The 16,152-nt window shown below is 38.3% G+C and overlaps 1 protein-coding gene and 1 pseudogene across 3 annotated transcripts in view; one reads left to right on the top strand and one right to left on the bottom strand.

Moving 5' to 3' along the window:
• STAM2 (signal transducing adaptor molecule 2) overlaps nt 1–14,027 on the top strand; it is a 55,338-nt gene extending 41,311 nt beyond the window's left edge. For 2 of the 3 annotated variants that reach the window (XM_015110122.3, XM_077956997.1), the window contains 4 exons: nt 167–221; nt 5,690–5,843; nt 8,449–8,618; nt 11,648–14,027. In XM_015110122.3, the coding sequence (XP_014965608.1) occupies nt 167–221; nt 5,690–5,843; nt 8,449–8,618; nt 11,648–11,876 (608 nt within the window). In that variant the 3' untranslated portion in view covers nt 11,877–14,027. Of the gene's footprint in view, nt 1–166; nt 222–5,689; nt 5,844–8,448; nt 8,619–9,998; nt 11,484–11,647 lie in introns of those variants that run through there. The other variant, XM_077956998.1, reaches the window with a different exon arrangement.
• Nucleotides 614–5,223, bottom strand: LOC106992576 (large ribosomal subunit protein eL30 pseudogene; annotated as a pseudogene).
• Nucleotides 14,028–16,152: the final 2,125 nt, after the last annotated feature.

The raw sequence follows: 16,152 nt of genomic DNA, 5'->3' as shown, positions 1-16,152 counted from the left end.
ATGATAGTAATCTACAGTAGTAGTGCTGAATAGTAGTCTTTCTCTAGCATGAGCTTAATCTCTGTGTGTTATGCATAGTGTTGTATATTGGTGCTATATTGTTAAAAATTGTTGAAATTGGCTTAAATTGGATTTTCTGTGTTTGTAAGTATTTTTGTATTTACAGATATCTGCCAACAGATGGGTCCAATGATAGATGAAAAACTCGAAGAAATTGATAGGTGAGATTTTTCATGCAAGGAATAAAAAGTATAGTTTTGGGGGGTTCACTTGTTTTTTGGCAAACAGTAAAGTAGGGAAAGTTTTTGTGGAACTATACAATTCATGGAAATTGTTTTTCAGTTTCCCAAACTCTTACAAATTTATAGCAAGGTGGTGCAATAAGCTCTGACAAGTTTTATTAAATAAAAATTTTGCGCCGGGCGCGGTGGCTCACGTCTGTAATCCCAGCACTTTGGGAGGCCGAGGCGGGCGGATCACGAGGTCAGGAGATCGAGACCATCCTGGCGAACACGGTGAAACCCCTTCTCTACTAAAAAAATACAAAAAAATTAGCTGGGCGTGGTGGCGGGCGCCTGTAGTCCCAGCTTCTAGGGAGGCTGAGGCAGGAGAATGGCGTGAACCCGGGAGGCAGCGGAGCTTGTAGTGAGCGGAGATCGCGCCACTGCACTCCAGCTTGGGCAACAGAGCGAGACTCCGTCTCAAAAAAAAAAAAAAAAATTTAAAAAGAATAAAAATTTTGCATGGCTTACTTTTCACCAGTCTCTTCTAGCATGCTTCTAGTGATATTAGAACTGCCTGGATCAGTGATAGCCAGTGTGCATACTCTCTAGTATTTTCTGCATGCTCTGCCCATCATTGCCACTGTAGTGATGGACAGCAGTTTTGGCCAACATTGTATAGCACTCTATTTCAGATTTCCTCAAAGCTGGACAGTTTTAGTGAGGATGACCAATTTTGCTTTGCTTTGTCTGATCATCTTTAGAGTCTGCTTTTACCCCAGCACATACTTTCCACTTTTCATAACGAGTTGGAGCCTAGAGCTGATCAACTCCACTGACTTTTTCCTCTTCTTTGAGACTATCCTGCCTTAAGTCCAGGAGGGTCCCCAACTAAGAGCAGCTGCCAAGATAGCTGGGGAGTCAAGTGCTTTTTATTTAAAGATAACAGTTTTCTGGGGGGTTTTTTTGAGATGGAGTTTTGCGCTGATGCCGAAGCTGGAGTGCAGTGGCACGATCTCGGCTCACTGTAACCTCTGTCTCCCAGGTTCAAGCAATTCTCCCACCTCAGCCTCCTGAGTAGCTAGCACAGGCGTGCACCACCACACCCGGCTAATTTTTGTATTTTTAGTACAGACAGGGTTTCACCTTGTTGGCCAGGCTGGTCTCGAGCTCCTGACCTCATGATCTGCCCACCTTGGCCTCCCAAAGTACTGGAATTACAGGCGTGAACCACCGTGCCTGGCCAAGAATTGAATTCTTATGAGAAGTGGTACTTATAAAAATTTTAAATGAAATTTCTCTAGTATTTGAAGCTAAATCATGTCTTCTCTTTTCATTTCTTGTCCTTGTATTTCTTTGTTTCTATTGCTCTTTTAATTTTATCCTACGTAGTTTTCTTTTTCTTTTTCTTTTTTTTTTTTGGAGATAGAGTCTTGCCCTGTCACCCAGGCTGGAGTGCAGTGGTGCAATCTTGGCTCACTGCAGCCTCCACCTCCTGGGTTCAAGCCATTCTCTGCCTTAGCCTCCCAAGTAGCTAGGATTACAGTTGCCCGCCACCATGCCCTGCTAATTTTTGTATTTTTAGTAGAGACGGGGTTTCACCATATTAGCCAGGCTGGTCTCGAACTCCTGACCTCATGATCCGCTCGCCTCAGCCTCCCAAAGTGCTGGGATTACAGGTGTGAGCCACTGCACCCAGCCTCACACCCAGCTTTTTTTTTTTTTTTTTTTTTTTTTTTAAAGACAGGGCCTTGCTGTGCTGCCCAGGCTGGTCTCAAACTCTTGGCCTCAAGTGATCTTCCTGCCTCAGCTTCCCAAAGTGTTGGGATTATAGGCATGAGCCACTGTGTCTGGCCTTTATTGTCCTTTAAAAATAGCAGCAACACTGAAGGGTAGACTTTCAAGGTTGAGCTTTTAACTTGGTTCTGCTCCCTTGTTTCTCAGCTCTCTATCTGAAGTCAGAGAGAGAACCCTTAGTGAAAGGAAAACAAGGGATAGGGCTTAGTATTCCATCATCATCCGTCTCTAGTGGTATTTATTGAATTAATATATAAACAGCACAAGAAAAAGAGATTAGATAGGGCCAAAATAAGGAGAACAGAAACTACTTCTTTTCTGCCTCTACCAGAGAAGTGCAGTAGCAGCAGGACTTTTCCTAGTCACCAGAGATTGTCATCTTTGTTCCAGGGGACATTTTAAAAATAAATGTGTTGTGTTTTCTAAAGAAATGAAAAATCTGTGTGTCAATTGACAGTAGTTTTGCCATATTTTAGAGAAAGCATTAAATATCTCCTTACACATCTACTTTGTTTCAATGCAGGATGTTAATGGTTAGTGAATAATCAAACTGGAAAAGATTAAAAAGTATTACAGATGTGGCTGTATGTTTAGTTCAGACACAATTTTTTTTAATGTTTTGTATTTTCAATTTGAAGTTGAGTGCACGGATGCAGAACCCATGGACATGGAGGACTGAGTGTGTGTCCACACATTCTACAATGAATATCATTGTCCTTGATAATTATCCCTTGATATGAACAGATATTATAATATATAATGAAAAAAGGCAGAAGCTATGACAATTTAATCTTATTTTTGGTTCATAAAAATAATTTTGTTAAAGGAAAAGATCTAGAAGAATTAGAAGTCAGAGTGAGGCCGGTGTGGGGGCTCACACCTATAATCCCAGCACTTCAGGAGGCTGAAGTGGGAGGATCATCAGAGCCCAGGAATTTGAGACCAGCTTGGGCAATACAGTGAGACCCCATCTCTTAAAAAAAATTTTTTTAACAATTAGCTGGGCTTGGTGGTATGCACCTGTGGTCCCAGCTCCTCAGGAGGCTGAGGTGGGAAGATTGCTTGAGCCTGGGAGGTCAAGGAGGCTGCAGTGAGCCACAGTTGCACCACTGCACTCCAGTCTAGGTGACACAATGAGATCCTGTCTCAAAAGAAAAAAAAAATCAAAGTGACCATTCTGATGGTAGTTAATTTTTTGAGTGAGAACTCAATCATTAACCAGTTTTCTTACCAGTTTCAGTTTTTGAATAGGCCAACTGGCATTTTTTCTTGTTCCATGGCCACAGCTGCAGATGCAGCTCCTGTTCTGGGAAATGTTTCCTGTTCTTCAACAAATTCTTATTGACTGTTATTTACCCTTGTCAAGTATTCAGAGATGAATAAAATACCAATTTTTCCCTTGAATGGATCATTGCGTTTGTTATTCCTGCTGAGAAAAACAACTCTACTGTTAGAAAGTTAAATTGTACATTTCATTTCTGTCATTTTACAGAATGAAATTTTGTAGCATTTTATCACCCTAAGAAATTATATTGAGTAAACATGTAAATTGACTCCAAAAAAGTTTAGGTAGATTTATTGAAGAGAGATTCATAGTCTGGCCTTAACTATGTTCCAGACTATTCTAATCTTATTTCCTCCTGTCCTCCAAAGATCATTTTCTACCATCTATCAAGTTGCTCTTTTGCCTTATTACTCTGGGATTGTGTCTCATATCTTTCAGGGGATTTCAAACACAGTGATCACGTCTTTCTACTGCATTTTTCTGTTGTTTCATCAACATACTGGGTTTTGTGGATTTCCTACAGTTAAATTTTAGTTATGCATTTGTTAGCATGGCACTAATTTCTGTAGCTTTCTGGGTGGCTCGTAACTCTTATTTTTGATAATAGAGTTTGACCTGCTTAATGCAGTCATTCCTACCAGAGAGGGAACAAACTTCTTGTTGTTGTTGTTCAGACGTAAAAGACTAATAGAAGAAAAGTGACAAATCTTGATAGGACTCAGTGGCTGTTTACTTGGTAGTCCTGTGTCTGTGTGCCTCTGCTTGTTGCCTCTCTGTGTTTATATAGAAAGAACCACATTTCAATAAAAAGGCTTGTGGATGTTTCAGGCCAGATGAAAAGTGGTTGCTTAACTATTATAAATTTGACAGTGCAAAGAGAGTTCTTTATTACTCCCAGGGGAACAGACAAAATTGTTTCAAGTAGGAAGAGTCTGCTCTGAAGCTTCTTGGTCATATTTGAAGATGCTTTTATTTGGATTTTTTGTTACTACATAATAAAGTATTGGTTTACTTACTTTCTCAAAATCAACCAACAAACGAGCTGTAGAGACTAGTCTTACACATTGTTTTTACTTGGATTTTCAAGGGTAATTATTTAAGTAGGTTTTTTTTTTCAGTTGATATTTTTATGGATATAAACAAATGAAAATGTGTGTGTGGTTTTTTTTTTTTTTAACAAGTGTTTTTAAATTTCCATCATATCGTGTACTTCATAGAGGTTCTGGGCCTTGCCTGGGTACTTTCTTTTATTGAGATTTATAATTCAGGCCTAGATTCTTACCCAAATTGAGAATTTTCTTTTTAATAATTGAATTCTCAAAATAAAACTGGAATGTGTGAAAGTAAATTCTCTCAGCACCAAAATTGTGAATTGATTGCATTTTATGAGGCATGGAAAGGACTTTTCCCTAATATTATAAAGTCATTTTGTCACTGGTAGAGGATTGTGACTGCAGGTTGTCCAGGTTCTTGGCATTTTGAAGAAAGAATTGGACAAAATGCCCAGCAAAGGAAAGAAAGATCGAAGCAACAGAAGAACAAAAGCAGAGATTTATTGAAAACGAAAGTACGCCCCACAGTGTGGAAGTGGGCCTGAGCAGCACCTGAAGGACCCGGATACAGAACCTTCTTGGGTCCAAGTACAGTACCCCCTAGAAGTTTCCCATTGGCCGCTTCATGCTCACCTCATGTAAATGAAGTGGAAGCTCACGATCAGTCTGGTTGCAGAAAGCAGCCAACCAGAGGCTGAAATGAAGTTACAAAGGTCACAGTGCTGTGCAACCATCTGATTGGTTGCAAAAAGCAACCAATTAAAGGCTAGGGAGAAGTTACAGTTATGCTTGTATGCAAAGGAAGACTCCGCCCACAGTCAGTCTGACTGGTTGTGGACAGCAACCATTCAGAGGCTGGAGCAGCCATTCAGAGGCTGGTTGTGGACAGCAACCATTCGGAGGCTGAAGTTACAAAGTTGCAAAGGAAGACTGGACTTGTAATCAGTCTGATTTTTTTCGGACACCCAATTTCCCATCTGCTGCACAGAAAACGTGGGGAGTTTGCAAAGGGAGCAGCCTCTGGTCCTTTTATTACTTAGGTGTGGAAAGTTAGGGTTGGTTTTCCTTTCAGTGTAGTTACAAGAAGTCAGCTTGAAAAACAGCCTTAGATTCCCTGCCTCCAGACCCTATTTTCCTGCCTTAGTATCAGGCTAGCTATTACAAGGATTAAGCAGTTCTTCCTCTCAGTTTCCCTTTGTGAATATTCTTTCATTAAATATAAAATAGCCTTTTGATATATGAATAGAAATTGTGCTAAATTTAAAAAATAATTCATATCACTAAACAGATGCTAAAAACTAGAAGAGTATTATAATACTTTTCTTCTACATCAGGAAGCATTCAGAGTTGTCTGAATTGAATGTAAAAGTCCTGGAAGCTCTGGAACTATATAACAAATTGGTGAATGAAGCACCAGTGTACTCAGTCTATTCAAAGCTCCACCCTCCAGCACATTACCCACCTGCATCATCCGGGGTTCCAATGCAGGTGAGCATGTTTTTTGAGAACATTTTCTAAATTATAAACAAGTTTTAAAGTAAAAGAAAGTGTTTTACAGCATAGTATTAAGATTTCTTTTGTATGTAAATAAAATTATAAAATTTATCTTTGATTGTTTCAGTAAATATTGACTGAACAATTAACATTCACCAGAACAACTTAGACAGATACTGACATTTCACAAATACATTATAGTTCAGTTTTAACATGGATGAAAAGACCATTAAGTATGTGAGGGTAGTTCTGGTTCTTCATATGCTTTTGTAAGTATAAAGCATAAATCTTTTATGTAAGTATAAATCCTTTTTGTAAATGTGGAGTATAAATCCTTTGATTTTGGATGGTACCTAGCATATCAGAAGTTCCCCAGGTACCAAGACTTTGCTGCTGCTCAACAAGATTTAACATTTCTTTACAAATTTCCATAAAGATTTATTTGACTCACATGATTATTAACAGGCACAATGAACTTCTAGAGTATGCTTTATACTTCCTTTACTTAGCTGCATGACTTAAATTGTTAAAAATTTGTGCATAGCAAAGATATGATACACATCTAGGAGGTACAGACTCCATAAGCCATCCATGAACATCCGTAAGCCATCTTTTTCCAGTACTTTTCACCTTTTTTGTGTGCTTGCCATATGAAGTGAATACTTTATATTTGTCAGTATCCCCATTCAGAAGCATTTTGAAATTTCAGCCAGTTAGCCAATTGAATTCAGAATGAGCTTGGATGAGCAAAATGCATGTTAATTTATGAACACTGGTATCTAAAGGTACATGTGAAGGAGACACCAAGGAGAAAGGGTAGAATGTGGGTGAATAATTTAGATGACACAACGTAATTGTTAAGTAAAAAAAGAATAGTCACTATGGTAACTGTCACGTCAGACAAGATACATTTATCAAATGTGCCATGCCTTGATCTTTTTGAAAATTAGGAGGGTAAGAAAGATTTCTGGCTGCAAAAGACATTTGGGAGTTACTCAGTTTGCTTCTGTTTTCAGAGTTGTTTGCTGCTGCTGTGAAAGTGGGACAAAAAGCAGTGTCTGCATCGTTGTATGATAAAACTATGTTGGCTTTTTTTTTTTTTTTTTTTTTTTTGAGACGGAGTCTCGCTCTGTCACCCAGGCTGGAGTGTGGTGGCCGGATCTCAGCTCACTGCAAGCTCCGCCTCCTGGGTTCACGCCATTCTCCTGCCTCAGCCTCCCAAGTAGCTGGGACTACAGGCGCCCGCCACCTCGCCCGGCTAGTTTTTTTTTTTTTTTTTTTTTTGTATTTTTTAGTAGAGACAGGGTTTCACTGTGTTAGCCAGGATGGTCTCGATCTCCTGACCTCGTGATCCACCCGTCTCGGCCTCCCAAAGTGCTGGGATTACAGGCTTGAGCCACCGCGCCTGGCCTATGTTGGCTTTTTTATGTGTCTGTAAAGGGTTATTTGCTATTCTGTGTCAGGTTTCGGTGTTTACTTGCATTCTGCTTACTGCATTTTGCCAAGCACAACTCATTTCTCTGAAAAGTTAACTTTCTGTTTGATTCCTCACATAATCTGTATCTACACTATTCACTCAAGCATTTGAAATATTCAAAAGTTTCTATTCTAATTTGACAAAAATACATCTCTACTAGAAGCAATTGGGATAACAAGTTAGTTGTATCTGTGTAGGCTGCTCAGGAACCCTAAACTGCAGAAGAAGCTGATTCTCACAGTCTCAGCCTATTGTCAGTAGATTGTTACATGTCTACTAAGGAGGTAATGTGATTGTACTTAATATAGCTTATTTGGGATTTCTAGCATTCTAAATTTTCAGATAAATGGTCTTTGCTTTAAAAAAATAGCTTAATTTAAAACTGGATTGATGATCATTATGGTATGATATGATATTAAATGTGTGCATTGTTTTGATGCTATATATAGTAGACAGGTGGTAGACCCTGTCCTTAAGGAGCTGTTGTCCTGAAAATAAGTAGGGCGCATATAAATGTCCAAAGAGACCTAAACCATTTTTGCTCTTTCCTGAGGATACATGTCTTTTACCAATAACTCTTCCTTACTTTTGTCCTGTTTGTCTGAAAGGTAAGAGATAAAGTAGACATTGCCAGGGAAGCCCTGGCATCCTTATACCGTTTCTTTTTCAGCTTGTTCTTTTAAGTTTCATTCTTAGGAAGGAGTTGGATGAGTCATCCTGGGATGAGGGTAAAGAAGGTTATCATTCTTATAGTGACTTTAAGTGATGGTGGGCTTCCCTTCAAGGGAGTGTACAGTTTTCTGTGGCTCTACAACAAGACATGTTTACTGAGTAATAGGCAACCTGGATAGATGGCAATCCACTACTTAAAAGTATACCACCTGTCTTTCTCCCAGCTCTCTGTAAAAATAAAAGAACAGCCAAACAAATCAAATTTCCATAGATATGGCACTGTGATTTGACAGCTCACCACTTTTAGTTCTAAGATGGATAGATTGGTAGAATCAGATTGCTTCCCAAAGACATATAGTTTCTTTCCTTTAAGTCTTTTAACATTTTAAATATATTATTAGGCACATGTTTGGGAGATTCGTGAATCAACTTTTTCTTTCTGATTAATAGACATATCCAGTTCAATCACATGGTGGAAACTATATGGGTCAGAGCATTCACCAAGTAACTGTTGCCCAAAGCTATAGCCTAGGACCCGATCAGATTGGTCCACTGAGATCTCTGCCTCCAAATGTGAATTCCTCAGTGACAACACAGCCTGCTCAAACTTCATATTTAAGGTAAGTTTTGGGAGCTGTGCTAATTTTATAATTATATGTGTTAATTTTCCTAGATTTTCAGAATGGGAATATATAGACCCTTATTAAGATGAAGTTACAGAGCTGTTTATTCATAATCCTGTGAAGTGGAATGGTGTTACCTTAGCTTTGCTACCCATACTGAGATTATTGCCCGCCCTTAAGCTTACAGTCTGCATCCCTGGGACAAAATAAAGCTAATTGTCCTTTATGAGACTAAGCCTATTATGTGCTTAGCACTGTGCTATAATCAGCCTGTGAAGTAGCCCCAGACTTACTTGTCTGCATGTACTCCTAAAAATTAGAAAACTGTTGTTACTTTGACCCTTAAAAAGAAGCGTGTTTGAACTGTGGAATTTGTAGTTCAGGTTTTTTTTGTTTTGCTTTGTTTTTTTGAGACAGAGTCTCCCTCTTTCACCCAGGCTGGAGTGCAGTGGCTAGATCCCTGCTCACTGCAACCTCTGCCTCCCAGGTTCAAGCAATTCTCCTGCCTCAGCCTCCTGAGTAGCTGGGATTACAGGCAGGTGCCACCACGCCTATCTGATGTTTTTGTATTTTTAGTAGAGACGGGGTTTCAGCATGTTGGTGAGGCTGGTCTCAAACTCCTGACCTCGTGATGATCCACCCGCCTCAGCCTCCCAAAGTGCTGGGATTATAGGTGTGAGCCGCCCGCCCGGCCAACAAGGGTTTTTTTTTTTTTTTTTTTTTTTTTTTAAGACAAGGTCTCACTCAGTCACCCAGGCTAGAGTGCAGAGGCATGATCTCAGCTCACTACAGTCTTGACCTCCCGGTCTCAAGCTATCCACCCTCCTCAGCCTCTCGAATAGCTGGGACTACAGGCGAGCACCACCATGCTCTGCTAATTTTTGTATTTTTTTGTCAAAGTGGGGTTTCGCCATGTTGCCCAGGCTGGTCTCAAACTCCTGAGCTCAAGGAATCCGCCTGCTATGGCTTCTCAAAGTGCTAGGATTATAGGCATGCACCACTGCACCCAGCCCTGTATTTCTGTTTTTTAATAAAAACACTTCTACTCTGAGAGTTGTATTTAAATCTTTCTTTCTGTTCACTTTGCTTAACCATACAAAATGTTCATTCAATATAATCATATGTAGATGATCTGTAAGGTCCCTTCCCACCCTCAAACTCCATGAGTATGAATTTTAGATATTTTATGAATATTAAATAAATCTGTTCAGATTAGTGTTCAGTTAGAATAAAATATAAAATTTTGCTGTCCTTGGTAACACTAGGAATTATGGAGAAAAAAGTGGTGTAGTGTTGAAACTAATTCTCTTTTATTGCAAGCAGTATATTTGGTGGAATTTAAAGTTATGTAATTTTTTTATTGAAACTTTTTTTTAGATGGAGCTTTATCACCCAGACTGGAGTACAGTGGTGTGATCATAGTGCACTGCAGCCTCCAACTCCCGGGCTTAAGGAATCTTCCAACCTCTGCCTCCTGAGTAGCTGAGACCACAGGCACATACTACGCCCAGCTAATGTTTTTAATTTTTTGTAGAGATGGGTATAGTCATGTTGCCTGGGCTGGTCTCAAACCAGGCTAGCCCAAGCAATTCTCTCACCTTGGCCTCCCAAAATGCTGGGATTAGAGGCATGAGCCTCCGAGCACAGCCCTAAAACTGCCGGGCACAGTGGCTCACGCCTGTTTTATTTATATATATACACACACACACACACGTATATATATGTATATGTATATATGTGTGTGTGTGTGTGTATATATATATATATATATTTTTTTTTTTTTTTTTTTTGAGACGGAGTCTTGTTCTGTCACCCAGGCTGGAGTGCAGTGGCGCAATCTCGGCTCACTGCAAACTCCGCCTCCCGGGTTCATGCCGTTCTCCCACCTCAGCCTCCCAAGTAACTGGGACTATAGGCGCCCGCCACCACACCCGGCTAATTTTGTTTTTGTATTTTTAGTAGAGACAGGTTTCACTGTTAGCCAGGATGGTCTCCATCTCCTGACCTCGTGATCCGCCCGTCTCGGCCTCCCAAAGTGCTGGGATTACAGGTGTGAGCCACCGCACCCGGCCAAAATTATATATATATATTTTAAGAGAAATGTATGCCATAGTAGTTATAGGAACAAACAAGTCTTGCAATTTGGTGTGATTTTTCAGCTTAGTTTGTGAAATGTCAATAAAGAAATAGTTTCGGAGTATCGTGAGGGTAGATTTTGGGCCCTATGCAGACTACACTGTTTTCCTTTTAAAAGTAGAAAGTCCTTACTGAAGGAAAGCTTGAAAGAGGTTTACAGAGAAGAGGCGGACTTCTTTGTGCTGGATTGGGAGTTGCAGAGGGAGAATATAGGCTAAAAGTGGCATCTTGAGCCAGGACTCCATTCTCATTGCAACTGGCCAAGGGTACTTCAGTCAAGAACAGTTTACATCTCCTCAGATGGTTTCTGAATGTTTTTAGTTAGAGATTCTGGAGAAGGGAAGTTAAACTGGTCTTAGAATCTTACATTTTGTTTGTTTTCAAGTACCTCTCTCTTCTTACCAATATAAAAATTACATTAACAAGCTCGGCATGGTGGCTTATGCCTGTAATCCCAACACTTTGAGAGGCTGAGGCCAGAGGATCACTTGAGTCCAGGAGTTTGAGACCATCCTGGGCAACATAGCAAGACCCAGTCTCTACAAAAAGAAATTTTTTTAAATTAGTCTGGACTAATTTAAATCTTTTAAAAATAGCCCCAGCTACTCAGGAGGCTGAGGCAGGAGGATTGCTTGAGCCCAGGAGTTCGAGAATGCAGTGAGCTATGATCTGCACCCCAGCCTGGGCAACAGAGCAAGATCCCATCTCAAAAAAAAAGAAAGAAAATTTGATTAACAGTATTCAATGGCTGGAATGATTAAATTGTAATCAGAACAGTAGAGCTACATAAACTTGAAGATGGAAAAGGCATTTTTGTCATGATGATCTCTTAACTGTAACCTAGATACTGCAAAGTAAATATAGTTTTCTTTTTAAAATTTTGTTTGTAGCACTGGACAAGACACTGTTTCCAATCCTACTTATATGAACCAGAACTCTAACCTACAGTCAGCTACTGGTACAACTGCTTACACTCAGCAAATGGGGATGTCTGTGGATATGTCATCTTATCAGAACACTACTTCCAATTTGCCTCAACTGGCAGGCTTTCCGGTGACAGTTCCAGCTCATCCAGTTGCACAGCAGCACACAAATTACCATCAGCAGCCTCTCCTTTAGAAACAAAGCAAGCATTTTCTTGAAAGCCTTCATAAGTGTATTATTCAATCCTTGTGATACCAACCTGAAAATATTAAAACTTTTTTTCCTCTTAACTCGAAAGGACCATGAATAAATAAAGCACAAAAACCTCTCTTACTCTACAAGGCCATAAAGGTTTTTTTTTTCAGTCCGGTTTGTTTGAAGTCAGTCTTTGGATCAGAGGCAGCTTAAAGATGCTTTCAGTTAGTTTTGTCTTACTTTCAGTTTTCTCTACATAAATCTAGATACCCTTTAAGTAGCCTTATGACACTAAACAGTATGAGATAGGAGTATTAAAATATTATTTTAAGGAAACCACTGTTTCCCCCTAAAATGTCATAAGAGCACTGAAGAACTTGAAATATTTTTTTTCAGAGTTTCTCACACACTGTTATTTTAAAAGCCTAACTTCTGTGTGTGTGTAAGCATTTAGCTTGCCAGCATATTTCTTTTTGGCTCCTTAAATTGCAGTTGTGTTTGCAGTATTGTCACTTTTGCTCTCGCTGTTACGTTAAATAATAATTAGCATATAATTGTCTACAGAAGCAAGAGCAATCTGGAAGGAACAAAAATGTTTTCTGTGATTAACAGTGAAGACCTTGTAAATGCAGATGTGTGATAAAGCATTTAGTCAGTCCCCCAAACAGTCATGCCAACTGTGAAGGATTATCCCACGAAACATTTCCATTCCCTGAGGAAAAACATTTTCTTTCCTATATGTATCTCTGGTATTTACAGTTGTCACTAATAACCTTTTCAGGTGACTTTGGCTATTCCTAATGAAGATATGGTTCATTTGTTTTCCTTCCTGGAATGTGGTGTGCAGAGATGCTGCATACGTTTTTTATGGGATTGCGTGTGAATTTGAGCCATGAGACATTCCTAATAATTTGTTGTGAGATATACCAAGCATGGATGATAAGTGTGTTTTTAGTGATGTGTTGTTTTTTTAAAGAAGTCAAATCACTTGCACCATTGCTAAGCTGTCAACATACCAAGCTGTTGAAAAAAATTGACGATTTCTTTCAGAAGTAATTCTCAGCCTGTGCAATAATAGCAGATGATGACTTCATAGAAGGTGACAGATTGATAGGGAGGCTATTGAAGCAGTTTTTCTGCAGCCTGCATTTTGAGTTAGTTTATAGTGCTAATAGATTCTATATAACTGTGGGAGTTTGGTAGTAAACAAATAGGGATTGTTTTCTCTCCTAAAAATTTGCACACTACTTCATTATCTACCAACTTTTTACATATTGGAAAATAGAAATTGCAAATACATATGCATATGGAAACATATTCAGACTGGGAAAAACAATGGACATTAGTTTTTAAAAAATTACTTATATGGAAGCAAGATTTCTATATTTGTGTTTTTAAAGAAAGCTGTTAGTCTTTCTACTAAATCCATTTCAAGCTAATTCTCTGAAAATGTTGCCGTTTATCTACAGAAATTTGATTATAAATATGTTCCTTTTTCAAAGAAACTATCCTAGAACAAAATAGTCTATATGGTATGTGATCTACATTTAAGTGGAAAAATTAGCAGTATTTGAAAGCTCAGTTTATGTCATTAACTTCAGATACAAATAACTGAACAGAAAGTTTTAACCTTTAATATTTCATGTTCTGTTTTTGAGTATTTTCCTTTATGTTAATTCACTTATATACTTCTGAATGGCACCTTACTTGTTGGAAACAAATCTGTTCTTTACAAAATAATACTTTTTAAAAAACATTTTAAAAAATCCAAAGATGCTCTTGATAATAGTCAACATTTGCATATATATGGAATTTCTTACATTTTTCTCCCAAACTGTATTTAATAAACTTATTTTAATGTTTGTGTATTTCATGTATAATTGTGATCTCAGTTATAAAAGCTTAATTCAGCATGTTTTTGAGCCAGTATAAATACTGCACACCCACTAAATTGGGATCAGCCATTATAAATAATGTAGTTTTAGAATAATAAAACATGACACATATATATATAGTATATATTGGCATTTATCAGTGAAAGTTTATACATGCAGAAGTTTTTTTTTCCTCTTAAATTAAAAATTATTTTTTGCCATATGTAATAAATTTTGTGTTGCAGGCTGTCGAAAGATAAAAATGATTTTAAATCTGTGTACTGATGATTCTTTCGGTGTTAAGAAACACAGGGTTATTTTCTTTCCTTTTTATGAGCTTATGGATTCTATTTATATTAAGACCTGTTTATGATTGTTTTCTGCCAAAGGAATTGTCTAACTTCAGATTTCTACATTGGGTTCATACTTACTGTTTTATATCAGAAATAAAAAAATAGCTTCTGCTTTTTCATATGAAATCTTGGTACATCAGAAAGAATTCCTGAAAATTTATAATAGAATGAATTTTATTAATGTAGAAAAATACCCTGGGGTGTTAAAATATATGAAGTGTGGGATATATTCTTATAGTTTGTAAAATGTAGTCAATCAATATTGTCTTCTAATTTGGTAATTTATTTATAAAATTACTTAAACATTAGGTAATTATATTTGTTAGGATTTGAAATTATTTGTAGTTAAATTGTCATGCTATTTGAAATAATTGATACTTGACTACGTAATACATTTTACTGTATGTTTTGAAGATGATTATAATTTCACCTTTCAAAATGTAAAAAATCAATTTTAAATGTTTTAAAAACATATAGCTTAGGGATTTTTTTAAAAAGGCTTTCTTAGTAAAAAACATAAATTTAAAAGCTCCTGAGTTCTAGGAGAGGGCTTATTGAATTGTTATGAGAAAGCTGAAGTTACTTTAACAAGTAATAAATTATAAATAGCACTGATCTATAATGCTTTATTTCTATCAGAAGGTACTTTTTCTTCATTCATCATCAGTTTTAGCCAGTAAATAAATGGGAATGCTTACTTTTAGAGATTTGATTTTTTTCTTGTTGTTTGGTTTAGTTTTCTTTCAAAAATTAAAGGTATATTTCTAAAAGTTTTCCCCAGAGGCCAGATACAGTGGCTCATGCCTGTAATCCCAGTACTTTGGGAGCCTGAGGTGGGAGGATCGCTTGAGGCTAGGAGTTTGAGACCAGCTTGGCAACATGGCAAGACCCTATCTCTGCAAAAATTTTAAAACTTAGCCAGGTGTGGTAGTGCACCTGTAGTCCCAGCTAGTCAGTAGGCTGAGGTGGGAATATTGCTTGAGGCTGCAGTGAGGTGTGATCACACTACTGCACTCTGGCCTGACAGAGTGAGATCCTGTCTCAAAAAGAAACTTCCCCAGAAGAAGAATTCAAATTTTATCAAGCTGAATTAAAATTTGAGTCTTTTTTTAAAATCTTACTGTGTCAAAAGAGGCATTATGTTGCTTATGTGATATAGTGAATAGTGTCCCTCCAAATTTCATGTACACCTGGACTGTCACAATGTGACTTTACAGTAGCCACCCCCCACCCCCACCCTTATCTGTGGTGGATACATTTGCAAGATCCCGAGTGGATGACTGAAACCGCAGATAGTACTGAACCTTATATATACTGTTTGTTTTCTTATGCATACATACCCCTATGATAAAGTTTATGAATTTGGCACTTAACAGCAGAACTAATAAGATGAAAGAGTTGTGACAATATACTCTAATAAAAATTATTTAAAATGTATGAAGTGTTTATTTCGGACTATGGTTTAATTAGGGTAACTGAAAGTATAGAAAGTGAAATCGTGGGCCGGGCGTGGTGGCTCACGCCTGTAATCCCAGCACTTTGGGAGGTCACGAGTTTGAGACCAGCCTGGCCAACATGGTGAAACCTTGTCTCTTACTAAAAATACAAAATTAGCTGTGTGTGGTGGCACATAACTGATCACAGCTACTTGGGAAGCTGAGGCAGGAGAATGGCTTGAACCTGGGAGGCGGAGGTTGCAGTGAGCCAAGATCACGCCATTGCTCTCCAGCCTGGACAACAAGAATGAAACTCCATCTCAAAAAAAAAAAAAAGTGAAATCCTGGTTAAGGGTGAACTACTGTATTTGGAAATAGGGTCTTTGCAGGTATAATTAGTTAAGGATCTTGAGGCAAATTTATCCTGGATTTAGGGTGGGCCCTAAATCCAATGCCTAGTGTCCTTACAAGAAGAGAAGACACACACAAATGAAAAGAGGCCATGTGAAGGTGGCAGTGAAAGTTACAGTTATGCTGCCAGAGGGCAAGGACTACCTGGAATCACCAGAAGTTGGAAGAGGCAAAGGATTCCTCCCTCCATAGAGCCTTCAGA

Source organism: Macaca mulatta, chromosome 12 (genome assembly GCF_049350105.2).
Source record: "Macaca mulatta isolate MMU2019108-1 chromosome 12, T2T-MMU8v2.0, whole genome shotgun sequence".
In the NCBI taxonomy this organism is placed as follows: domain Eukaryota; kingdom Metazoa; phylum Chordata; class Mammalia; order Primates; family Cercopithecidae; genus Macaca; species Macaca mulatta.
The sequence above is the reverse complement of the archived record's forward strand: the minus strand, read 5'-3'. Positions and strand labels throughout refer to the sequence as shown.